The sequence below is a fragment of the Colias croceus genome, chromosome Z (genome assembly GCF_905220415.1).
Source record: "Colias croceus chromosome Z, ilColCroc2.1".
Lineage (NCBI taxonomy): Eukaryota > Metazoa > Arthropoda > Insecta > Lepidoptera > Pieridae > Colias > Colias croceus.
Window position 1 is genome coordinate 14,132,409 of NC_059568.1, and position 26,699 is coordinate 14,159,107.

General features: G+C 34.7%; 1 protein-coding gene across 1 annotated transcript; it reads right to left on the minus strand.

Annotated features, from left to right (window-relative positions):
- On the minus strand, positions 1-25,377 carry LOC123705226 (alpha-tubulin N-acetyltransferase 1-like). Its single transcript, XM_045653922.1, has 7 exons — positions 25,066-25,377; positions 22,840-22,989; positions 8,086-8,257; positions 6,695-6,849; positions 4,131-4,215; positions 3,313-3,338; positions 1-1,715 (listed from the first exon to the last, which is right to left on the minus strand). The coding sequence occupies exons 1-7, from the start codon at positions 25,167-25,169 to the stop codon at positions 1,409-1,411; spliced, it is 999 nt and encodes a 332-aa protein (XP_045509878.1). The 5' UTR covers positions 25,170-25,377; the 3' UTR covers positions 1-1,408.
- Positions 25,378-26,699: the final 1,322 nt, after the last annotated feature.

A 26,699-nucleotide genomic window follows, 5' to 3' on the forward strand; every position in this document is an offset into this window, starting at 1 on the left:
TTTACATTGAATTTTATTTATTTTATGCAAATAAAAAAATTGTTATGCTAATAATTTTTTCACTGCAGAAAAATCTTCAAAATACCAAGAATATAAATCTGTACACTTGTACACGATAACATAATATTACAAAATAGACAAAACAACGATACAATTACGAGTTTATTCATATCTATTATATTTTATAGAATTGGCTTTTTGGTGAAATCCATGTAGCGATCATTATAGCGAAATTTCTTAACTTATTATACATTGAAAAGAAATCGAGTCAATACATTAATGCAAAAATTACTTTTTAATAAACAATCATAATATTTATAACCAACTTAAAAAAATTAGCATTTATTCAATACTGTGGAACAATTTTAAGTAACGTCGCAACCGATTGTACATTCAAAAATATTAATTTTTCAATGTTACGTATACAATAATAATTTAAAATAATCTATAGAATCATTATTTTTATTTCATTATCAAAAATGTCAATGATCAATATTTGTTAATCCTCAGATAAAATTGGATTAAAATTAGTTATATCATTCACAATTCTGTTAATAAAACTTGTCATTTACATTCCAAAAACAATTCATTCATTCGTATGGAAGACGGAAAACAAACACTCTTATTCATAATAATATTATTGAAGATACAATGTCAAACGCTACATGATTTGGAAGCAAACCCACGCGTGGGCGCTAGTCAATATTTACGTACAAAGTCAATCACAAATACAAAATACATTAAAAATGCAATCAATCGGAATGTTTGAAACATGATCACTCGTTGCGTGAACTTAGCGCCGATTATTCTTAAAGCTAAAATACAATGTGAAAAAAAAACGTCATAAATTATTAACCACTAAAACAATTTCCACATTAAATAACATAAATAAATAACATTTAATAATACACTTTGTGCACTCTCATCCGCTAAATTTTAAGTAATAACTATGAACTGCCTCGTGAATACAAGTAAAGACGACAAAAGCTTTGGTTAGGGCCTTAGGGTAAGCGACTACATCTATCGTTCAGGTTTAATATGAAGAGATTCAAAGCATGAAATACGAGATTAAGCACAAATACGCCTAAAGTGTGCGCGTGCGGTCAGTGTGTGCGCATGTACATACCATGTCAGTTTACACAAAATATATAATAATTTTAAATTAAAATTACAGTCAGTTTATCAGTAATATAGTTAAAAATATTCGTCCATATTAGAAAATACCACAAGGTAAAAATTCAATACAACAAATACAATACAAGCACACTGACCGCACCCGCACGTGAAAAAAATTTACCATAATTAATTATGGTACAATTTACCGCAGATGGTACATTTACCATACCTGGTACATTTACCACACCTGGTACATTTACCACCCGTGGTACATATACCACGCCTGATACATTTACCACAATTTATTATGGTAGAATTTGACGTCGAAATAGCCGCGATCCGTCAACGAAGACAGACGTCTAGAGGCCGTAGAACCAGCTGGAGATACTTCATCAGCTTCAGATTGGGAGACCCTCCTCACTTCCAAAGTGGATGGCCTTTCGTGGTTCTTATGGTTGTTCTCGTCGATGTCGTTCGGTAGCGGTGCCGGTCCCGGTACCGGTATCGGTTCCGGTTCTGGTACCGGTTCGGGTATCTGAGCGAAGTGGTCACGCTCGGTGGACGGCGTTTTGTCAGATGTAGCGCCTTCAGGTGAATCCCTGCAATGTTTTGTGTTGAAGTTAGATTGAGTTGTTTTTTGCAATATTGGAAAAATAATACAAAGTATTGATAATTTTTTGGTTTAAAGTGGTTGTAAATAGGTATTTGATTTAATTATTTATTACTTAAAACTTAAATAAAAAAAGGTACGCGATAAATCTACAACAATATTGATTATTGTATGGATTATTATAGTATTGATTCTCCATTTTGTATTTTTTTTAATTGTTCCACAAAACTTGTTGATGTTTGGTTAAAAAAAATCAAGACCATTTGGTAAATGGTAACGACAATAATTTTAGCATAGAATGGACGCTTAGCACTAACAAATTTGGAAAAGGGAATATTAGCACAAAACATAATTGTTACAACCTAATACGTGATACGAATAATGACATATTTTTCATATTTTCTTTAAAAAATATTACATTGAATATGTACTATCATAAACGTTTCCAAAAGTGGTTAGAAATGTAACATTCTGAAGGAGAACAAGTGATAACTGCGTTAAAAACAACCGACTTCAAACTTGCACTTGCAAAATTTACAAATACCTACAGACAAAAATGCTCATAAAATAAAAACTACTGGGCCTATCCGAATAAAATTTTTATGGGACCAATTCGACACCATCCCGCATCGAACAAAAAAAGAATCACGTAAATCGGTTCAGAAACCTCGGAGTAATCGGTGTACATACATACAAAAAAAAAAAAAATATACCGGCCGAATTGATAACCTCCTCCTTTTTTTTGAAGTCGGTTAAAAAATTAAAAACAGTCTTCATTACATTTATTGAAAATGAAGGATGATATTAGATTAGCATTTTTTACATATTTTAGGACTGATTTAAAATAATTACTGAATTCTGTGTATTCTAGTGCATAACACATCATTCAAAAAGTAGGAACATGCAACGTTTGATGAAAGGAAGTAAATATTATAGAATTTATAGATTTTTTTTTAAATTATCACAATATTGTAATTTTTTAAAACGCAACATAATTTCAATAAGTTATTGAAATGTATAATAAATAAACTTACAGTTAGCCGCATTAAAAACGCAAAAATTGCTTTATAGCAAACAAAAGCTAAAAATAAAATGATAAAAATATACATCGTAATTCGTAACCAATAAAACATGATGTATAAAAATAACTCGATTTTCTTTTAAACTGCAAGCACACCGCCACCATGATAAAAAAAAATTTATAAATTTTCATTAAATTTTATCATTTTCGAAGTGACTTACAATTTTCATTTTTATTTTGAAATATTAATAAAAACTATCATATAATATAATCGCAAACAGAAAAAAAACATAATACCTGAAATTTGTCTACTGGAAACGTAACGAAGGTAAGATTTCTCATTTACCACCAATCCCTATTGATGTAAAACAAATAAATTAGCAAATTAAAAACATAAGAAATAACACAAAATTAGCAAACCATAATTCTTTAAAATAAACATTAAAAAGCGTGAATAAGAAATGAAATGAAAACAAGCGAGCAAAATGAAAGTTTTAACTGAAAAAGTACATGCTTAATAACATTTGAGACAATGATTTTTTTCCTATAGTTGTTGTGTACATACCCAATCTTTTGGCCGCCGTGGATGACCTAAAAAAGAAACAAATTTTGAATAAATTTAAAAGTATATTTTTTCCCGTTAAAAAGTACGTATAGTCTATAAAAATCTTGCATTTGTCGTAACAATAATGCATCCGTTAAAAATTGACCAGACTCTAGAGACACTCAATGGTGGCATCATTTTCACTACATACTAATATTATAAATGCGAAAGTAACTCTGTATGTCTGTTACTCAATCACGCCTAAACTACTGAACCAATTTGCATGAAATTTGCTATGGAGATATTTTGATACCCGGGAAAGGCTACCTTATTGCGAAATAATATATACCATGGGGGAAGCCGGGGCGGACCGCTAGTGTTAAATATAACAGAAAAATGTGAAGATGTATAAAAAATCTGACAATGCCATCACTCAATAGATATCCTTTAATTGATGAAGATATGTATGTCTTCGAGATTATGTTATAAAGTATAAACCAAACCGCACGAATATGAAAGTTTTGCCAACTTAAGAACTTATTAAAAATAAAGTTTGGACATGCAACGGTAATACAGGAATGGAGTGACAAATATGATAAAAGGGTAAAATAAATATGACCGTAAAATAATGATCGCCTCCTTGGTACAGTGGTTGACGCGTGAGTTCCTGGGTTAGATTCCCGGTGGAGACGAATAAAAAAAAAGCCTCGGTCTGGCAGGACACAGAAGGCTGATCACCTACTTGTCCCTAAATAAAGTCGATCAGTGAAACAGATGTATGCATAATGCATCTGCCCCTTACCCCAATAGGGGACATGGGACTTCACTTTTTCTCTTACCGAGGCAATAGCTGAGTTAGGTTTTGGAGCGGCATAGCGGCCGATGTTCTGAGAACCGGCCACACTTGGCGTACTACGGCCAGACCTGAAATTAAAAATCATTATAAAATTTACATTATTGAAGTTATATATAACTAGCTTCCGCCCACGACTTTGTACGTGCATCCCCGTTTTTCCCCGTTCCTACGTCCTAACATCTACCTGCATGCCAAATTTCAGCCCGATACGTCCAGTGGTTTGGGCTGTGCGTTGATAGATCACTATATCAGTCACCTTTGAGTTTTATATATATGTTACAGTCAAAACCCTGAACCAGTCAATAACGTTATTGACCGGTAAAATCAGTTAATAAGGATATTGACTAAGGGCGTCGGTTAATATCCTTATTAACTGATTTTATCTGATTAAACCAGTTAATAACGTTATTGACTAAGGGCATCGGTCAATATCCTTATTAACTGATTTTAAGTCGAGACATCTAGTCAATATAGGTTTTAACCGACGGTGCCCAGTCAAAACTCATAAAAAGTTAAGGACGTTAGTGAAATTATACTAGAAAATCATTTAAAAAGGTTCATAAAACTTTTTAAAGTGCAATATTTAAGACTTTTATGTTTTATTAATTATTAATTCGGGGTATTGTTTGTAAACTGCAACCGCGCGAGAATACGTGCCCCAAAATATTTTTGAAGATGGCAATTGTGTTTTAATAACAACTAGGTTTCCGCCCGCAGCTTCGCCCGCGCAGTCAAAGAAAAACCGCATAGTTCCCGTTCCCGTGGGATTTCCGGGATTGCGTTAGTTTCTGATTTGATGGAGTGACCTGCAGGTTTACTTCGAAGACTGCTACAGGATCTAATAGACGAGTAGAGCTAGGAATGCCGAGTATGGGCTCGTTTTGTTAGTTATGTTGAGACCTTACCTCCGGACTTGATGGAATGACCTGCAGGTGTACTTCGAAGACTGCTACTGGAACTATTATACGAGTAGAGCTAGGTGTGCCGAGTTTGGGCTCGTTTTGTTAGTTATGTTGAGACCTTACCTCCGGACTTGATGGAGTGACCTGCAGGTGTACTTCGAAGACTGCTACTGGAACTAATAGACGAGTAGAGAGTAGAGAATAGACCTGCAGGAGGTAAGGTCTCAATGTAACTAACAAAACAAGCCCAAACTCGACACACCTAGCTCTACTCGTCTATTAGTTCCAGTAGCAGTCTTCGAAGTACACCTGCAGGTCACTCCATCAAGTCCGGAGGTAAGGTCTCAACATAACTAACAAAACGAGCCCAAACTCGGCACACCTAGCTCTACTCGTATAATAGTTCCAGTAGCAGTCTTCGAAGTACACCTGCAGGTCACTCCATCAAGTCTGGAGGTAAGGTCTCAACACAACTAACAAAACGAGCCCAAACTCGGCACACCTAGCTTTACTCGTATAATAGTTCCAGTAGCAGTCTTCGAAGTACACCTGCAGGTCACTCAATCAAGTCCAGAGGTATGGTCTCGACATAACTAACAAAACGAGCCCATACTCGGCATTCCTAGCTCTACTCGTCTATTAGATCCAGTAGCAGTCTTCGAAGTAAACCTGCAGGTCACTCCATCAAATCAGAAACTAACGCAATCCCGGAAATCCCACGGGAACGGGAACTATGCGGTTTTTCTTTGACTGCGCGGGCGAAGCTGCGGGCGGAAACCTAGTTGTTATTAAAACACAATTGCCATCTTCAAAAATATTTTGGGGCACGTATTCTCGCACGGTTGCAGTTTACAAACAATACCCCGAATTAGTAATTAATAAAACATAAAAGTCTTAAATATTGCACTTTAAAAAGTTTTATGAACCTTTTTAAATGATTTTCTAGTATAATTTCACTAACGTCCTTAACTTTTTATGAGTTTTGACTGGGCACCGTCGGTTAAAACCTATATTGACTAGATGTCTCGACTTAAAATCAGTTAATAAGGATATTGACCGATGCCCTTAGTCAATAACGTTATTAACTGGTTTAATCAGATAAAATCAGTTAATAAGGATATTAACCGACGCCCTTAGTCAATATCCTTATTAACTGATTTTACCGGTCAATAACGTTATTGACTGGTTCAGGGTTTTGACTGTAACATATATAATGGTCGTGTAAAATTTAATCTCTTTTGTTTTCATTGTGCGTAGATTAAAAACAGATAATTATTGTTTTAAGAATTGTTGAATTAAACATTAAGTACGTGAAAGAGCAAGAAGACCTAATTAAGACCTAATTGATTAAGTGATTAATAAAATAAAAAAAGTTCCCATTGCTGCTGTTTTTGTTTTTTGTTTCAGTTTTGTATTAATTTTCCAACTATTGTTGTTAGGAATTATTTAATTATCGTTATAATATTTTACTTAAGAAAGATTCTAAGAATCTAAACCCAGAAACATAATAAACCCAAAGTCAGAAAAACCCCAACACTCCTTAAAAATGAAACCCAACCCTGCTTCTTAAATTTGGTGACTATACTACTAAGACTTTTTATTTAACTATAGGTACAGCAAATTAATTTTCGACCAAAAAACTCACTTATTCTCCTTAACGCCCTCAAAGAACTTGGCGGTGACCGCAAAGTTGTTGGTCTGCCGAATGAGCCGCTCAGTACCAAAGTGTTTCTTCAGGAAGCTCTCGAGGCGGGACGACGGGCCGTCTATGGCGAACTCATCGGGACGCTTTCCTTGATCCTGGAGGATACATAAAAATTATAAGATAGTTAGGGATCCGACCCAGAAAAAGAAAAAAAAAACGACGTGTGGCAGGGACTGCCGCGGTAAAGCTATTGCATGCTATGCCTTCAAGCCACACCTCCGCCCGTCGGAGTGGGGAGCGTAAGGTTTTTTCGTTACGGAATTTCTCGATTCGGTCCCCGCGCTCAAGGCCCGCGATAGAAGCTACGCAATAGCTTAAAAACGGAGCCCTTACAGGATCACTTTGCTGTCCCTAGTCTGCCTGTCAAGATCATTTTTCTATGGAAATTCATATCAAATACTCAGGTCTACTGTCCCTTGAAGCTGTCAATACATCAATCTTCAATGTAAGAAAACAATACAGCAGTTTATGGTGAAAGTGTAAAGTATTATTCAAAATGGAACATAAGTAAGTAGGTACTCAAATGAATATGGGTGACTGGTGGAATCATCCTTCGATATTTGTTGTAATTTTTAGTATTAAATAGTACAACAAAACATTTACATATTATTTTAATCCAACAAAAAATTGTTTTAAGATTATAAAGATCTCTAGATTCCATACGGACCACAAAGGAAAACAAATATCAATGTATTTGTAAACAAAACACCTGACTACAATTGCAAAGCAAACAAACATACCTATGTAATATCTTTATTGTATACTAGCTTTCCGCCCGCGGCTTCGCCCGCGTTTTCAAAGAAAAACCCGTTCCCATAGGATTTCCAGGATAAAACCTATCCTATGTCCTTTATCGGGTATCAAAATATCTCTATACCAAATTTCATGCAAATTGGTTCAGTAGTTAAGGCGTGATTGAGTAACAGACAGACAGACAGAGTTACTTTTGCATTTATAATAGTAGTATGGATATGTTAAATGAGTAAATTTACTGGAAAAACAACTCAAGGAATAAATGGAGACAACTATTGTGGCGTTAAAATAATACCAGTGTCCGATTTACTACCATTATTTAATGACCCACCCTTTGTACTTATATTCATTCTTTTGATAAGACCATAGTTCAGTACGAAAACCATAGATATATAGAAAATTAATTCCCTTTACGCACGACAATCTTTTCAAATTCCCATACAAATTCTTTCGATGACAAATAATTTGACGAACGATTGTTTTCCCGCACCACCATCACCACGTTTCCAGGACTATCTAACTTCCATACTCTAAAAGGAAAGTCGACTCAATATAACATCTATAGTAAAAACAAGTACCATCAGCATATGGTCGAACAGCCTCTTGCCGCACCCGTGACGCTGCCGATCCTCCAGCACGTAGAAGTCCAGGATGCAGAGCGGCTCCACCTCCCATGACTTGCAGTTGTCGTCGAAGAGGTATAGGTGTTTATAGCCGACCTTCAGCAGGCCAATCACTTCGCCGTCCCCTCTGGAAGAACAGTCATCGAAATGTTAGGATACCATACATTAAGGAAAAATTGGACAAATCCTGGCAGTTTTTAGTTAAATGATGCTAAACAAAAAGCTGCTAAAATTAGGGTGTATTCAAAGGTTCGTTTTAAAACAAATTCGCAAGTGTATACAAATGGTCTGGATTGAAATCGAAATCAGTGAGCAAATACTATGTTGATAGTTCGCATAATATGCATCTTTAATAATAATATTTATTTTAATTAATGTTTACGTTTGTCTGTATGTATTGTTTTGTGTATGTTAAACGATTTTTAAATCTTTTGTTTAGTTCGAAAGGATATAATATGTATCTCCGGAGTTGGTCTCATTATCATCAAGTCAGGGTCTGATAAAAGAATCTCATGGAAATCGAGGAAAAACTAACTAATTAGCAAAGTAATTTTATTTAAGACGTCAATTTTAACCCAAAAGCCTTCCGATTTTGTAAAGTTTTGCATACTTATGTAAGGTTAGTAACAATTGATTACGTCGTTGTCTCTAACTGAAGAAAGGTTAATTTGCGAAAATGTTAAAATACAGTTCTCCTTCTTCTAAAAATAAAGGAATGTTTCCTGTAATCGTAATTTGGTATTTCCAGTATTTAGTGCTTTATCACTAGGACTCATTTAAATTTTCCACCACGTAGGTATATTGTGTTGTTATTTGTAAAAAAAATTAAACGCCCTAACATTACGCTAAGTTACATTGTAACTGATTTTGTGGTCTGTGTTAGTAGTTAGTCCCTAGTGACATCATTATAATGGAACCGTACAAAATATGTACGAGTTCTCAAAAATAGGTATTGAAATTTTGCATTTTGAAATATATAATGGTCCACTGGTAAAGCCCCAGTCGGTCGCTAATGTATGTGTCGGCGAAAAAAACTTATAGCGCGATCTAAGATACCTTCGGCGCCATCTAGATTGCCTGATGTAACTAAACGAATGAACTCTGGTCTACGCAACCCATAACTACCCTCAGGGTAACTATTCAGGCGAAGGTTTACCGCCATCTATTTTGGTGTCACGTAACTAAACGATATAACGGTTCAGGGAGGGAAAAACATTAACAGAGATGGCGTTATGGCTTCGTAATGAAGTTAAAAATAATGCCACGGAAAAGCGTTACTGACGTTAAAAAAAACACTTTAAGCACACACATAAAACAAAAACAAAAAATAATATAAACAATACGAAGTGGTACAAATAGGCGGCCTTAACGCTAAGAAGCGATATCTTCCAGGCAGCAGACGTTTTAATGGGTTTCGTTCATTTCCATAATTTACAAATTATACCTCCCGTTATTATAAACTGATAAACGGCATATTTTCAGTAAATTAAAATCCAAATTTCGTAAATTCAAGATAATAGTAAGGTAATCATAAAAACTGTGATTTGATGAACTTGAGTTCAAAAAGTCAGATTAATTTGTTATTTTATAAATAACTTTTAATATGAAACCTTATAAAATCTAATAATCTCTTTACGTACCGCAGATATTTTTATAGGCTAAACTTCAATAAAAGGTATTTGCAAATCTTTGTAAATCTACTAAGCGCTAAAATGTCATAGCTCAACTTTGTTACCCTTTGTCAAAACAACATAGATCTTTTGTTAACTCAACAATATTATAGCCATTATAGCCCATAATGGAAGCTTTTCTAATCCTGTCATTTTTCCCTTTATTATCTTAGACACATTTCAGCGTAAGTTCTTTTAATCTAGACATCCATTAGCGCCTCTTAGTGTACGCGACATAAGACTTTTATCCGATGATATTTTCATAAACATTATAGGAGAAAGCTATATATAATTACGTCTCGACAAACATTAATGCGATGCCACAATGCTTTCTCTTTGGTACTGTTTAGAAGACCGTTATATTGCATCGAAGGTTACATTTAAAAGGGTTACCCATTGTGTGCTGTTATTAATTAATGCACTTTTTTTAAAAGACGTAGTATTGTAGGTAGGTAATACTAGCTGTGCCGCGCGGTTTCAACCTGAATCAAGTTGTCCAATGTCTATAGCTCATATTATGTTATTCTGGTTATAATCTACTTATATAATTATACAGTTTTATCCAAACCCGTCCAGTAGTTTTGTCGTGAAAGAGTAACAAACATACATCCAAGATCCATCCTCACATCCTTTCGCATTTGTAATGTTAGATACAGTATGAGGATATACGGTATAAGCAACAGCTTAAGGCTTATCTTCTGTAATCGATTCATTGTTTGATCAATATACGAACAAAGGTGCCTGAGAAATTAGTGTCACTAGGTTATTCTCAGGAAGTATTCGTTGTTAAAATTTGTCGATACACTTCAATATAATCATTGCTAATGAGGCGAGGGTGTATTACCGAATAATATATGACAAAGCATGTGCTTAAATATTTCTGACCTCGTGCCATGATGTCTTCAATTTAAGCATTCTTTTTTCCAATGTGAAATAATATTACTCGATATAATATTGCTACAGGTAAGACATCATGTATGGGATGGGATGTAAGGGAGCACAATAACACCTCAGTGCTTCAATAGTCAACCTCACCTTCCCGCGGTGCATCCTGTTGAACAACGGACGAGGCTCTGACGACCGACTGATGGCGGTATAACCATCCAAATCAGCATAACAAAATCTAACAGGACAGCAATGGGCAGCAGCATTGCTGTTTTCGAAATGTTATGCACTGCGGTCGCCAACCCGCATGCCCAGCGTGGCGACTATGGGCATTTACCAATTATGGCAAGCTATTCCCAACCACGGCCCCCAGTTCCCGGTAGTTCTACTATTCCCGGCTACGGCGGCGGTCGTGGTAACGGTAGAACAGGGGGTGCGAAGAATCCCCGGGATACGGTAGGCCGCCAAATCCAACTGACCCTTGCAACGTATAACGGACGCACGCTACGGCTCGATGAACACCTTGTGCAGCTCGAAGAGGAGTTAAGTAATATAAAGTGGCATATTCTTGGGTTATGCGAAGTCCGAAGAGAGGGAGAGGACACCATAACTCTTGAATCGGGACATATCATGTACTTTAGAGAAGGAGACCGCCTTTCTGAAGGTGGTGTTGGGTTTCTGGTCAACAAAGTCGTCTGTTCCAACATTGTAGAAGTCGCAAGTGTATCGCCCAGGGTTGCGTACCTCATACTTAAGATCTCTAAGAGGTATAGCCTTAAGGTGATCCAGGTTTACGCACCAACTTCGGCACACTCTGACGAAGATGTAGAAAAAATATATGAAGATATATCTAAAGCCTTACATTACACCAAAAAGGCACACTACAATGTTGTGATGGGGGACTTCAACGCTAAAGTGGGAACGCAAAGTTGCAGCGAATCGGCGCTAGGACCGCACGGTTTTGGAGTCAGGAACCAGAGGGGTCATATGCTGGTTAACTTCCTCGAAAAAGAGGGACTGTATTTGATGAACTCTTTCTTCAAGAAACAGCCCCAAAGGAAGTGGACCTGGCAAAGCCCCGATGGTAGGACCCGTAACGAGATTGACTTTATCATTACGGACAAAAAACGCATATTCAGAGATGTCTCAGTGATCACAAGGTTTAATACGGGCAGTGATCACCGTTATCTTAGAGGCACTCTGAATATCAATTGCAAGTTAGAACGAAACCGATTGATAAGGTCAATACTCCGGCCCAGTTCACTTCAAACCGTTCTTGAATCTGAAACTTTTCAGTTAAAATTACATAATAGATTCGCCTCCTTAGAACCCACAAATGACGTTGATCAAAAACTCCAACAAGTCATTGATATTCTCAAGGATGAAGGTAAAGGGTTGTTCAAAATAAAATCCACCGGTAAAAAGTCTAAACTTTCGCGGGAGACCCTGGCTTTGATGGATGAGCGACGCGATAACCCACAATCAGCTTTGCCAGCCCAAAGGCTATTAAACAAAAGGATATCCACGATGGTTCGGCGCGACCTTAGATCCTATAATACTCTTGCAGTTGAAAAAGCAATTGAGCAAAATCGCGGATCGAAAGTGTTCGCGCAAAACCTTGATAGATCTTCACTGACAAAGCTGACAACATCTACGGGGAGCGTCTTGACATCGAGGCCGGAGATTCTCGCGGAGGTTGAAGACTTTTACAGCCGCTTGTACACTTCACACAAACCTAAGCCAGTACCAACCAATAAAGACCCCAGAGCTACCTTAACTCGCCATTACACCGATGAGCTTCCCGAAATCAGCCTAGACGAATTGGAGTTGGCCCTGAGGCAACTTAAAAACGGAAAAGCCCCTGGAGATGACGGAATAACTACGGAGCTTGTAAAGGCAGGTGGAGCTCCTGTCCTAAAACAACTAAGAGACCTGTTTAATTCTGTCCTCTTCACTGGGAGAACTCCGAAGGCGTGGAGCGAAAGTGTCGTGGTGCTGTTCTTTAAAAAGGGAGACAAAACCCTCTTAAAGAACTACAGGCCCATATCACTTTTGAGCCACGCCTATAAATTGTTCTCAAGGGTCATCACCAACCGCCTCGCACGAAGATTTGATGAGTTTCAACCTCCGGAACAGGCCGGGTTTCGCAGTGGATTCAGTACCATAGACCACATCTACACAGTGAGGCAGATTGTACAGAAAACAGAAGAATACAATCAGCCCCTGTGCATTGCTTTTGTGGATTATGAGAAAGCTTTCGACTGCATCGAGACGTGGTCTGTTCTGGAGTCCTTGCAGCGCTGCCAGGTAGACTGCAGATATATCGAAGTGCTGAGATCTCTGTACGATGCCGCAACTATGTCCGTCCAAATCCAGAACCAGCGTACCAAACGTATCCATCTACGGCGAGGCGTGAGACAAGGCGACGTAATCTCGCCGAAATTGTTCACAAACGCGTTAGAGGATATGTTTGGGACACTGGATTGGAAAGGACGAGGCATCAATATCAACGGTCAGTACATCTCACACTTGCGATTTGCCGATGACATAGTCATTATGGCTAAATCGCTGCAGGAACTCAAGCAGATGCTGAATGAACTAGCCGAATCCTCCTTACGCATCGGTCTCCGCATGAACTCAGACAAAACGAAGATCATGGTCAACAATCATGTTTTACCGGAGCCGATCATAATAAATGGAGTCTCCCTAGAAATTGTTCAAGAGTATGTATACCTAGGGCAAATGCTCCAACTAGGTAAGAACAATTTCGACGGTGAGATCAACAGGCGGATACGGCTGGGTTGGGCGGCTTTTGGAAAACTCCGTCGAGTCTTCGCGTCGTCACTACCACAATGCCTCAAGACAAAAGTATTTAATCAGTGCGTCCTACCAGTCATGACCTACGGAGCCGAGACGTGGACACTGACAGTACGACTGGTCCACCAACTTAAAGTCGCTCAGCGTGCTATGGAGAGAGCTATGCTCGGTATTTCTCTGAGGGACCAAGTCCGGAACGAAGTAATTCGCCAGAGAACGAAAGTTACCGACATAGCTCAACGGATTAGCATGCTGAAGTGGCAGTGGGCCGGTCATATGTGCCGCAGAACGGACAACCGCTGGGGCACACATGTACTAGAGTGGAGACCGCGGCTCGGCAAACGTAGCGTAGGACGCCCTGCTACAAGGTGGAGTGACGACATCCGCAGGGTTGCTGGGCCAAACTGGCGACAACGAGCGAGTGACCGGGCGCAGTGGCGTGCCATGACTGAGGCCTATGTCCAGCAGTGGACGAACATGGGCTGTTAATGATGAAGACATCATGGTAACCATGATATTAAGTCATTTCGAAACTTCAAAGTAAAATTAAGCATTAGTTACGCGAACTGAAACAAGTACAACAACAAATATTGAAATATCATCAAGATTTCAGTGAAGATAATCAAAGTTTACAAACATAATAATATGATCTATACTAATATTAAAAAGCTGAAGAGTTTATTTGAACGCGCTAATCTCAGGAACTACGGGTCTGATTTGAAAAATTATTTCGGTTTTAGATAGCCCATTCATGGAGGAGGGTTTATAGGCTATATATCATCACGCCAAGACCAACAGGAGCGGAACCACGCGGGTGAAACCGCAGAGCACAGCTAGTAACAAATATAATTTCGCAATGAATGCAAATGAATATTGCACCGCAATGTCACACGGGTATATGTCTCAGACAAGTTGACATCGGATATAGTTACGAAATATAGTATATTTTTGTAATGCTAATTGATATGTATGAAACCATTTCCTAGTGGTATCGTATAACATACCTACTTCATACACAAACATATTTATACAATGTAATTTTGTACATGATTTCCTTTTTCAATGCAAGAATCACTTTCAAATTTCAACGCCTGAACGTGCTTGGTTAATACAAGTAGATAGTTTAATAAATAAAATAGTTTGGAAAATCCAAAAGTTCGTTTTTTATTAATTGCAATTAAACGACACTGAATTAATTAATCATTCGCATTCAGTGACCTACAATCGTCGATTAGAATATTTAAAAAAAAAATTAACTTAAATGATGGATTTTTTCACAAGTTATAGTGTTTTCAGGTTTCACACATGACGGACAGGAAAATTTTTTGACCTATTTCGGTGTTTTTTTTCCAATTCTATTGAAGTAAATCAATTTTTAAAAAGTATGGGATTAATCTCCATTAAATTATCTCGACAATTATAGTATGCAAAATATCTTGATTCCGTGAACTAACAAGGCTATAATAATAAGAATAGCTACAAAAATGAGGCGAAAAAAATTTTTCGATCGTAAAGCACTCTCTGATGCTTCGCATCGTCGTGCAATAGAATGTAAATTTTATGAATATAATAACATTTTATTATTTACATTTTTCACATATAATTAATATTATCATTTTATCTTAATAGATTAATCTGACATATTTAAATCTTGCGTCACGGTCAGTAATTTAATAAGCATCGCGAAACCCCTTAATAACTTCAAAGATAGGCAGAATAATCTCTCATGTTTGGAATATATACAGTACATAATATAAGGCTTAATCAAAGTTCACAATCAATAATAAACTTTATACAAAACTAGCTGTTGAACGGCTTCATCCCTGGTACATAATATATAGCCTATATATCACGTTCATAATCCACGATGGCAGAATTCTTGAAATCGGCCACTAGTCCCTGAGATTTGCTCGTTCAAACTCTTCAGCTATATATTATAACTAGCCGTACTCAGCTGTTTAAACCATATTTGTCTTGACGTATCTATATAGCCTATAGCCTTCCTAGATAAATGGACTGTAATACAAAAATAATTTTTCAAATGGAACCCGTAGTCCCTAGAATAGCGCGTTTAAACGCAATCTTCAGCTATATAATATTACTACTGGTCCGCCCCGGCTTCGCCCGTGGTACATATTTTGCAATAAAAGGTAGTCTATGTCCTTTCTCGGGTATCAAAATATCTCTATACCAAATTTCATGCAAATTGGTTCAGTAGTTTAGGCGTGATTGAGTAACAGACAGACAGACAGAGTTACTTTCGCATTTATAATATTAGTGGATTATTTATTACTTATAGTTGCGCTTCGCGGTTTCACTCGCGTGGCTCCGCTCCTGTTGGTCTTAGCGTAATGATATAGCCTATAGCCCTGATTAATAAATGGGCTATCTAATACAGAAATAATTTTTCAAACCGCACCAGTAGTCAGTACTTCCTGAGATTAGCGCGTTTCAGCAAACAAACAAATTCTTCAGCTTTATAATATTAGAATAGATTAGTAGTAGCTGTATATTATGTAATAAGAATCACCGGTAGATTGTGTACAAAAGCCGACAATCGAAGGCAAAACGCTTTCCGACGTGGAACGGTGTCAGTGACACCAATCGTACGCAAATTACCCGAGAAATATTTTGCCTATCATTTCCTACATTATTATAATGAGTTTTACAAATTTGTATTTTCTACTCTTGACCAATGAGAGGATAAATAAAATTGTATTAATGCAGTTTCCAGAAATAACATCTTCGAGTATATAAATTTATAAAGAATAGAAATGAAATATTTATATTTATAAAGCACTAGTCTTTCCGCACGCGGCTTCGCTCGTGCAGTCAAAGTAAAATCCGCATATTAGTTAGTACCCTTTCCCATAGGATTTCCGTGATAAAACCTATACTATGTCCCGGTGTAAAAAGTAGCCTATGTATGTCCTTTCTCGGGTATCAAAATATCTCTATACCAAATTTCATGCAAATTGGTTCAGTAGTTAAGGCGTGATTGAATAACAGACAGACAGACAGAGTTACTTTCGCATTTATAATATTAGTATGGATTTGAATGCCATTAAACCAAAAATATCATCTTCGAGTATTAAATAACAAACGAGTAAAATAAAGTCTCTGCTGTAAAATTTCGACTCTGATGAAAGCCAAATTCTGAAGAAATATATATAGTTCAAACCACAGGTGCAAACCAACTTTTAGCGTTTACTCCGCCGACTAAAACATCAACCAAGTTAATAGTGACTATAGGAGTTATTGAATAGAATATAATAGAATTCATTTATTCGTGGTAAAAACAAGAAATGAAAAATAAAAGTTCATCACGAAAAGGCGTATGAACTCATATGAAGAAAACAATGATCAAAGGGCCAGTGCTTTTACAGCCATAGCCTGTTGTGACCACAAATGTCATACGACAAAAAAAATAATGATCAACATTACAATCATGCTGATGATCTATCACAGTCGAAAAAGTAAAGTGAGAATATAATTCAAACCAAATTTTCTACCTCAGAATCTCAACTTTTTAGTTCCACCACCGAGCCTTAGCACGGAAAAAACTAATTCCTCACAATTTGTTCCGAACGGTGGTTCCAACAATGTCTCAGAGACGTAACGCTCGTTGGTTATACCATAAAAACGTTCAAACGTCACACTTGAGGGAATTAAAGCCGGCCACATTTAGAGCATTCGAGTCTTTACTTAATAAGGAATCGAAGTAAACATTATTCCGAACAAATACGTGATTGGAGGGTGAGATAATTCCATCGCATTTGCATGTTAGATTGGAGTTACTGCTAGTATTCTTGCTTATATTCAACGAAATATACCTACATGTACATACTGGGCTAAAATACCTCTTATATGGCTGACTGAATTGTCCATCTAAATGTTTATACGCTTCTATTCCAAAAAAGCAATTTTATAACTCAAATAAAAAAATGTCATCGATTGAACTCAAATGTTATCACGATTATACCTATAAAGTTTTTGTTAGGGTGCAGTTAGTTCTTTATAATGTTAGGGTCAAAACTGGTTGCCGAGCACCAGGTGTGACAAGTAACCTACATGATACCTACAGTTTTAGTATCAATAACATTAAATATAACTTTATATACCTAAAGGAAAGTTTATACTTATACAGAGAGCGCATGATTGCGTGATTTCGATTACAAGATACATCACTGCATCACAAGTTTTTCAACTTTTCCTTTTAATTTAAGTATTTTATACAGCAATTTAGTTAATTTAAATCTAATCTCGAAAGACTTTTATAGAAAATCTATTTCATAAATTTTGTAGAAAAAAATATCCAGACAAGGTTCTCTAGACGTGATTACTTAAAATCACGAATCAAAAACATGAATGTACTCTAAAACCCTCAACTACATACGGTATGAAAAATACTATTATGCTACAGCTGGCACCCCTACAGGCAGGGGTGAGCTGAGAGGGGGAGAGTATTGAACGGGAAACGTCTAGAAAGATTTGAATTAAAAATGTATACTTTATCCAGACATTGCGTCTTAATAAAATTTATACTCTACGGCGAACCTTTACTATTTATTTATTAACTTCGAATAGTTAAATATGTCTATAAACATATTTTACTACAAAAAATTCGTTTTAATATATAAACATAAGATAGTGAGTAAAAAAATATATGAGTATTATAATTATTTAAATACGAACGATTTTGTCATTATAACTGTAATCGCGTAATTAAGCGACTCGACACAATTAATATTATATGTACAGTACCCACTTTCATACTAATTTACCATTATTGTACTGTGATGACGTCACTCCACTTGTCATTAGCAGTACCCCATTCATATTGCACGTTTAGGAACAACCCAAAACTAATGACTCATACAATCATAATCTTAATATATATAAATCTCGTGTCACAATGTTTGTACTCAATGGACTCCTAAACCACTTAACCGATTATAATAAAATTCGCACACCATGTGCAGTTCGATCCAACTTGAGAGATAGGATAGTTTAAATCTCAAATCGTTTTAGAGAAAGCGGGCGAAGCCGTGGGCTGTAAGCTAGTTGTATAGTAAAATATTATTAAATTACTATCAGTACTTTATTAAGTACTTGTTTACCGCAGGGAGAGGGTTAAATCGCGATAAAAAAAATTAAGCATAGTAATATATTGGTAATATAGCATTCTACAAAAGGCATTTTAAAATTTTGTATATGTACATACTACATAGTAGATTTAGTTTGTAGTTTAACTAAACTAAAGGTCGATTATTCAATCCTTGGTTAAAATTTATCCATCCAATAAAGTATTTAACACGAACATTTTAAAATATCACCTGTAAACTGTCAAATTCGGACAATTTTTAATACATTTTTGAAATAGTAGTTTCATACGTTTTCGATGAATAAGTTTTAACTAAGGATTAAAAAATCAGCTCTTACAAACATAAAATATTCTATAATATCATAATTCATACGTCATCTTGTATGTAATCAATTTTCATTGACATTGAACAGTTCAAAACACATACAAAAATACGCGCGGAAATAAGCGATTTAGATTGGATACACATTTATCTTAAATAAATACTGACGTAAGCTTAAGTGGCTTACATATTCACAAACATTCACCAGACGAAACATCTATCAGCTTCACTTATACACCTGATACTTTAAAAACTAACATATTTAAAAACATACTCATCGTTAATGTGTTCAAAGTTAATTCATTACTATTATATTACACAATTCGCATAATAAAGCTAGATTTAGAACAAAACTTTAAGTAATTTCGCGCAGCAAAACTATTCGGATTATTGCCAAATGCCATAATATAAATAATTTATTAAACAAAAAGATAAGTTTTATCTTAATACCTCGGATATCTTAACGGTCATAATATACAATTGCATTTGCGTTTATAAAATACCTGATATTTATTAAATTATTTATAATGATTAGGTATAATAATTATACATAATTTTCCGTAACTTCGTCTGCTATCAATAAGATATATCTATTTATTTAATTTGACATCTACTGAATATATTTTTTATAATTTTATAATTTGCAGATATTTTTTGCATATTATGTTTAAAGTTTAATCATCTTATATATAAAAATGAATCGCAAAATGTGTTGGTAAGCGCATAACTCGAGAACGGCTGAACCGATTTCGATAATTCCTTTATTATTATATTCCTTGAAGTACGAGGATAGTTCTTATGTAGAGAAATCGTAAATATGTACCACGGGCGAAGCCGGGGCGGACCGCTAGATTGCAATAAAAATATAAGCTTAAAAAGTACCCTATTTTGTAACTAAGGTAAAAACTCATTCTTTCTTTCTCTCCCAAACCAAACAACTCAAACGTGAACGAGACAGAACGCTTATAAAATTAATCAATATCGTCTAATTTTCCAAGAAAACCTTGAAGCGTTTCGAATAAAGTGCCTCAAAAACTTCCTACGTCGTAAGATGATATTCAAGATAGTAGAACCTTCAAATCACTGATGAGGGTACCATTAGAAAATTGCAAAGCTAATGACCGTATAAATCATTTTGTAATCTCTAACACCATCTAACAAAGACTGGCTGCCGAAATACAAAGACGCGTACCAACACTGCAATGCGGTCTTGAAAATAATTTCAAGGAATATAGAAGTATGAAGAATTTTTATTTCGTCATGAAATCTATTTTTTTACTAGCAGACCCCGCAAACGCTCTGATAGGATACCCTTCACTTAAAAATATATCACTACGAGTCATTCTCAGATCTACCGAATATGCACAAAACTAGCTTATCGCCCGCGGCTTCGCCCGCTTTGTCTAAAACCTAATAAATTATATACTAAAACCTTCATCTTGAATCACTCTATCTATTAAAAAAAAACGCATCAAAATCGGTTGCGTGGTTTTAAAGATTTAAGCATATAAAGGGATATAGGGACAGAGAAAGCGACTTTTTTATACTATGTAGTGATTTCACAAAGATTGGTCATTGGATTGGTGGTTGTTTGCCAAACAGCTGTTTGAAAGGATGGCAAAACAAACAACGTGATAAGATAATTTTATATTATGATTATGCTTTCTTCTGGTGAAAGAATTATTCAAATTGGTCCATTAGTATCGGAGCTTATTCAAAGCAAACGATAAATCTTTTCATTTATAATACCTACTAGCTTACCGCCCGCGGCTTCGCCCGCTTTCCCTAAAACGATTTGAGATTTAAATATCCTATCTCTCAAGTTGGATTGAACTGAACATGGTGTGCGAATTTTATTATAATCGGTTAAGTGGTTTAGGAGTCCATTGAGGACAAACATTGTGACACGAGATTTATATATATTAAAGATTAGGTGAAAGAATTAATCAAATAGGGCTTATATCCAGTAAGCCAATTCAATGAAAATGACTTTCTCTTTACAATCTAATTAGATAAGGATCAGTTTCGCATTAGTATTTTATAGTTTACTAAGCGTTTCGATAATTTTTTCGCATTACGATGCAGACTTATCGAATGTGTTTCACGATACGAGCCGTGACGGGTGAGAGTACTATGAGAAGGTCAAATATCAAGCGGGCAATTCTAATTTGAATCAAATTTTAGTTATGTTTCAGAAAAAACTTATAATTGTTACATTTTTGAGATTTTGAGGTGATTTTGTATTAAATATTTGCAACTGCTGCTATTTACGATTGAAGTTGAAACTTTCTGGTAAAGTAAATTATAACGTAGTGACGTAAAGTTAAAGCCAAATATCTATTCTTATAGTAAAGCAGAATTAGATATTACTACACTAAAATAAACTATACTTTATTAAATATCTGTATATGCGAGCAAACCCACGGTAAATAGCATGTCCGCTAATGACATACAAGTTACCCAACTTCATTATAAATCTATAATCCTTTGCATTGGCATAGAGATTAAAAAATGCGAATGTTTAATCCAATGATTTCATTTAAATAGGTTAATTATTTATAAGCCCAGTGAACACACAAGTTATTTAATTATGAGTTGAACCCTGATAAATACAAATTAATTGAAACATATAAAGAATTTTTTTTTTATTTCAATGAACATTTCACTTTCACGCACTTACTTTGTGGTTCTGAGTAATATTTTATAAGTCAAATAATTATTATTTAAGGCAATATTTTTGTATCAAAAGAAATGTTTTTATACCTCTAGCTCTATCACGATATACAAGACTAAAAAATTTTCTGATATTTATAATTAAAGTGTACTATATTATAATAATAAAATAACAAGAAAACGTATACGGATAAGAAACAACTGTTCAAAAAATTATGTCTATTTGTTCCGGCTAAACCACAAAACGGCTCGACCGTGAATTTTGTCGGGACTGATAGCTGATGTCACATTAATAACGCAGCTCTTTTCTATACTACTTCGACTAAATTCAGTTCGAAAAAAGAATAAAAATCGACCCCATTTTATATAATTTGGAACAGCCAAAACCGCAGGCACCGGTTAGTCAAGTAGCTAACTTTATAAAATCCTACCTTACTAATAAAGTAAATGCGAAAGTTTGTGAGTGTATGTATGTTTCTCTTTTCCTTTCTTTCTTGAAAAATCTACTGAACGGATTTGTAAGAAAATGAACAGTAATATAACAGTAACACAATGCCTATAAAAATATGTAGTTGATTTTACATATAAAGTTATTTATAAACTAGGAGAATGAAGTACGTAGGGTGCATCTAAAAGTACCACATGGGCGGTGTCGCTAAATTTAGCAAGCAAAATGTCCTTTCAAGAGCATGAAGAAATGTGTGGCGAAATTCTCAAGAATAGAATTAGAATGTGTATTTTATTTATTTATTTTATGTATAAAAGGTACCTTACAGCTTATAATACAATAAAGAGTAATTAATAATAAAGTACGCCAATAACAAGGTACACCATTATCCGAACAACGTAAGTGACAACGACAAAGAATAACTAGTGTATGGAAAATGTATAGTTAGCTTGATAAAAAATAATTCAAATTGATTGAAACAGTTGATGTTGATTTTGTCAACGTTTTCGTTGGTTCATTTTATATTTGCCTGAGGAAATTATGAAAGAAACATTCTAGTGCATACAAATTGTAAGAAAATTTAATTCTTTTAAAAATGAATAAAATAAGTCTTAATAAGTCTTAATCTTCCTACAAAAGTTACCCAACTTATAAAACTATTCCAGAAATCCCTACCCGACAAAACTACAAATATTCCGCTCATTTATATTTGCGAATAAAGCATGAAACCTTGTATGTACAAATATATTCGCAACAAGCAATATTATATACACATAAGTATAATATTTACCCTTTAGCGCGGGCCTCCTTCATGAGGTAGAGGGTATGGTCCGAGTTCCTCAGCCTATCAGTGCTGGTGATCACCTTACTGAGCCCCTGCGCTTTCGCAGACCTCTCACCGAGGTTGTCGATGATCTTCTTCAAACATTCTTGCATTAACCTGCACAATGCATATGTGTCTATAGAAATTATTTGGAACAACTTATAGGTACATAACATTAACATTTGCGTGGCAGAATCATATTTTATATATATATAGTGATAAGGCCGCCAATATTGGCATATTGTTTCTTTTCTTTGCAGCACATGTTATAAAGTGAAATAAATAAATACTGTGTGTAATACATAGTTATATTTTGGTTCTTGGAATTGTAAAAGAAAAGAAACAATTAGATTGAGGCAGGATACAGGACCGTTATTAGTTTTAATGTAGCAATGTATTGTATCTAGAAATATAACTTACAATTTTTTTTTGTGACAATTTTCACACATGGCACGATCTGATCCCATACTAAGCTTTCGCTTGTGTTATGGAAACCAGATGGCAGATAAACATACATATATAATTTTAAATAAATACTTATATAGATAATTAACACCCAGACACCTATATCTATATCTAATATCTATGTTCATCACACAAATATTTGCCCCGGGTGGGAATTGAACCCACAACCAGTGTCTTAGAAGGCAGGGCCACTACCAACCAAGCCAACCGGTCAGTCGATAAATGTATTGTACTTTAATACATGATAAAGGCCACACATTCAAAATGTAGTGTTATTTATTATTTCTCTAAAATCTGTGCCTTTTACATAGACAAATTATAATTAAATTTCATATTGTAAGTAATGGAAAAAATATCGATTGAGATTGTTTTATAAACAAAAACAATAGTTTATATAAAAAGGAAATTTTAATTCTAATAAAAAAAACTTAAGTATTAGTTATACAAACACTAAGAGCACAAATAGATATGTGAAAGTCTATTCATTTGGATATTTATTGCTCAATAATGCAAAAACAACTAAATGAATAGTTTTTTTTAGAAGTGTATGTGATTATTCAATCTCCTTGCATAATATTTTAAATTATCAGTAAATTTTGTTACAGTAAAAGTTCCTTATTGAGTTTGCATTTAAAATTTAAATTGTTTTAATAAAAATGTGTAAATCACATGGTTTGTAAACCATTGAATAAAAAGTCTAAGTAATAAAAGAGATTCTCGGCAAAGCTTGGCTTTGCATGCTATATTGTATTGGCTGAACATGTTTGTGCTTTATTAATATAATTGTATCACCATACTAGTTATACCATTTTTAAAGCAAAATAAAGATTTATGGTCTATGGTAAAGCACAGAAAGATTTTGTGATCTGACTTGAATATTAAGACAATGCATCAATAAAATGCATTTGCTTTCAAGGGGAAGAAAGTTTTCATATACATAATGAACATGTACATTTTGTATACTATAAATGGTTTGTGTACTCTTCATAAAATTTATTTGAGAAATAATTTATGACATTGATTCTATGTCCTGTATTGCAAGGAATTTTAATTTCCTATCATTCTTCAAAATATCACTTTATGCAATGCATTAATAGGATAAAAAGCCTTATTTATATTATTCGTTTTTAACTAAATCATATTATTCAGCAAGCTGTGTGTGTGTTGAAATATTTATCAGGTCTCTGATGCAAATTTAAGAAAAAATGCAAATAGAAAAGATAATACAGTCAACATAATGTAAGATGAAACTTCTCTATAGAATCATAGAAAAAAACCTTAATTTGATAAATCAAAATCTACTCAGCATTTTATATGAACAGTTTTGGATAGCTTGGATAAGTTGCAAGGCTTGGTAACTATAGCATGTTAAGCAATTAATCGTAATAGGAAATCTAGCGTTTTATAGCTTTACTACCATATATAATATGATTCAGAGACTAAATTTGTATACGACATTGGGGATCGTGACCAGTTGTAAAAGGACAAATCCTTGAATAACGTCATACAGTGAGTCGCTTAAATATTTAGGATATCTTATCAAAAAAAACCTACAATAATATTATAGTGTTATTCAGAACTGTATATACTTAAATATATTAATTTTCGAAATGTGTGGGATAGACAGAATAATTCAAGGTGGCTTGACAAGGATTGGGCGTATGTCGATCAATACTAGAAGGAGATAAAATATTGTATATGAAATAAAATTAAGCAATAGATAAATACCTGACTGTCCGCACGTCTCCTTTAAATCCAGGTGGAATAAGCGAATAATTTAATTTCGTGATTTCATCTTGTAACATATCATTCACAGGCATTGTCCACTCCATTTTTTAGCAATTATTTTCTACCAATATTTGAGGAAAACGATGTACCTATTTATGTTATACCGAACGCGCCAAAATAATTTTATTTGTGAAAATTTATTTTAATTTTCTTGTATCTCCATACAGTGACGCCAATGAATAATGGAACTCGAAAGCAAATTCTTGAATAGTTACTATGACAGCCGACAGGTCAGGTCTCAGGATGACTGAATGTGAATGAAGAGTCAGATTTATAACCATAGAGTACAAATTTTTAATAACCATCGACAACAAGCTACAAAAATGAATGAGTGAATGAAACTAAATAGAATGCCTATTCGTATGAAATACAGTCATTACATACCTAATATAAAATAATATTAAATTGCTTTTTTTATCATTCCGCAGCTGAAGAATTTGTTTGTTTTAACCATTTGAACGCACTAATTTCAGAAACTTCTGTACTGTACCTACCGATTTCCATATTATACATGTCGATATAACAGTACTTTTTATATTATTAGCAAATAAGTTGTCAATTACATTCAACCACGAAATTGATTTATTATGGCTAAGTACTTGATTGTGGGGGTTGACAAATCAATCTTTTTTTAACCGACTTCAAAAAAAAAGGAGGAGGTTATCAATTCGGCCGATATGTTTTTTTTATGTATGTACACTGATTACGCCGAGGTTTCTAAACTGTTTTACGTGATTCTTTTTTTGTTTGATGCGGAATGGTTTCGAATTGGTCCCATAAAAATTTGATTCGGGTAGGCCCAGTAGTTTTTTATTTAAGAGGTGAGAAAACTTTGTAGGTATTTTTTTTCTATCGAGAAAATATCGTGGAATCATGTTTCTAAAATGGTACCTACTCATATTGTGCTATTATTGAACAGAAAGTTGACAAGAGTCAAGATCACGACAACTTTATTACTATAAAAATTACGAAGATTTAAAAAGGGTCGAAAATGTTAGAAAAAGTGTCGTGACAACTTTTCGTAAAAAAAATTTCCGTCTAGCCCCCTTTCACAACGCGCGCTAAGCAACTTCGTTCCAATAAAACTATTGATCATTCATACAGTAATTCATAAACCTTTAAACCATATCTTTTCAATAATTTTAACTTTAACCTATCAAACTGTAGGTACCTATTAAAGGAGCCTATTTCGTAAACTTCTCTCTGAAACCGGCGGTAATAATTTCTAGTTTGAGTTCGAGTTCGATTAATAAATTTAATCCTGGAATGTTTTCTGATAAAATATGTTAGCATATTTATACCTACCTACTTCGAAAACTGTGTCCGAAAATATGAGGCCTTTTTGAGAAGGGGTGAAAATCGCGAGGGATTGATGTTCCTTCTTCTTATTCATACTATTTAAAATTATGTGTTCTAATGAGGATTCTTTTACTAGGATGGAAAGGGAAAATAAAACAAAAATCATACACATAAACACCATTTATTTTAAATTTAATATTGAAACTACATAGAAACGCAGTACAACTTTCCGACGAGTTTGTATGTTACATTCAATGTCACATTAAAATAATTGA

Bases quoted from the DNA above. Each gene is read 5' to 3' on its own strand.
- LOC123705226 (XM_045653922.1), bottom strand. From the start codon at position 25,169: ATGGAGTGGACAATGCCTGTGAATGATATGTTACAAGATGAAATCACG. The intron at 8,258-22,839 runs GTAAATATTATA...CTGTTCTTCCAG, and splicing joins AAGGAGGCCCGCGCTAAAGG to AGGGGACGGCGAAGTGATTG. The intron at 3,339-4,130 runs GTAAGAGAAAAA...TTTCTTTTTTAG, and splicing joins CTAACTCAGCTATTGCCTCG to GTCATCCACGGCGGCCAAAA.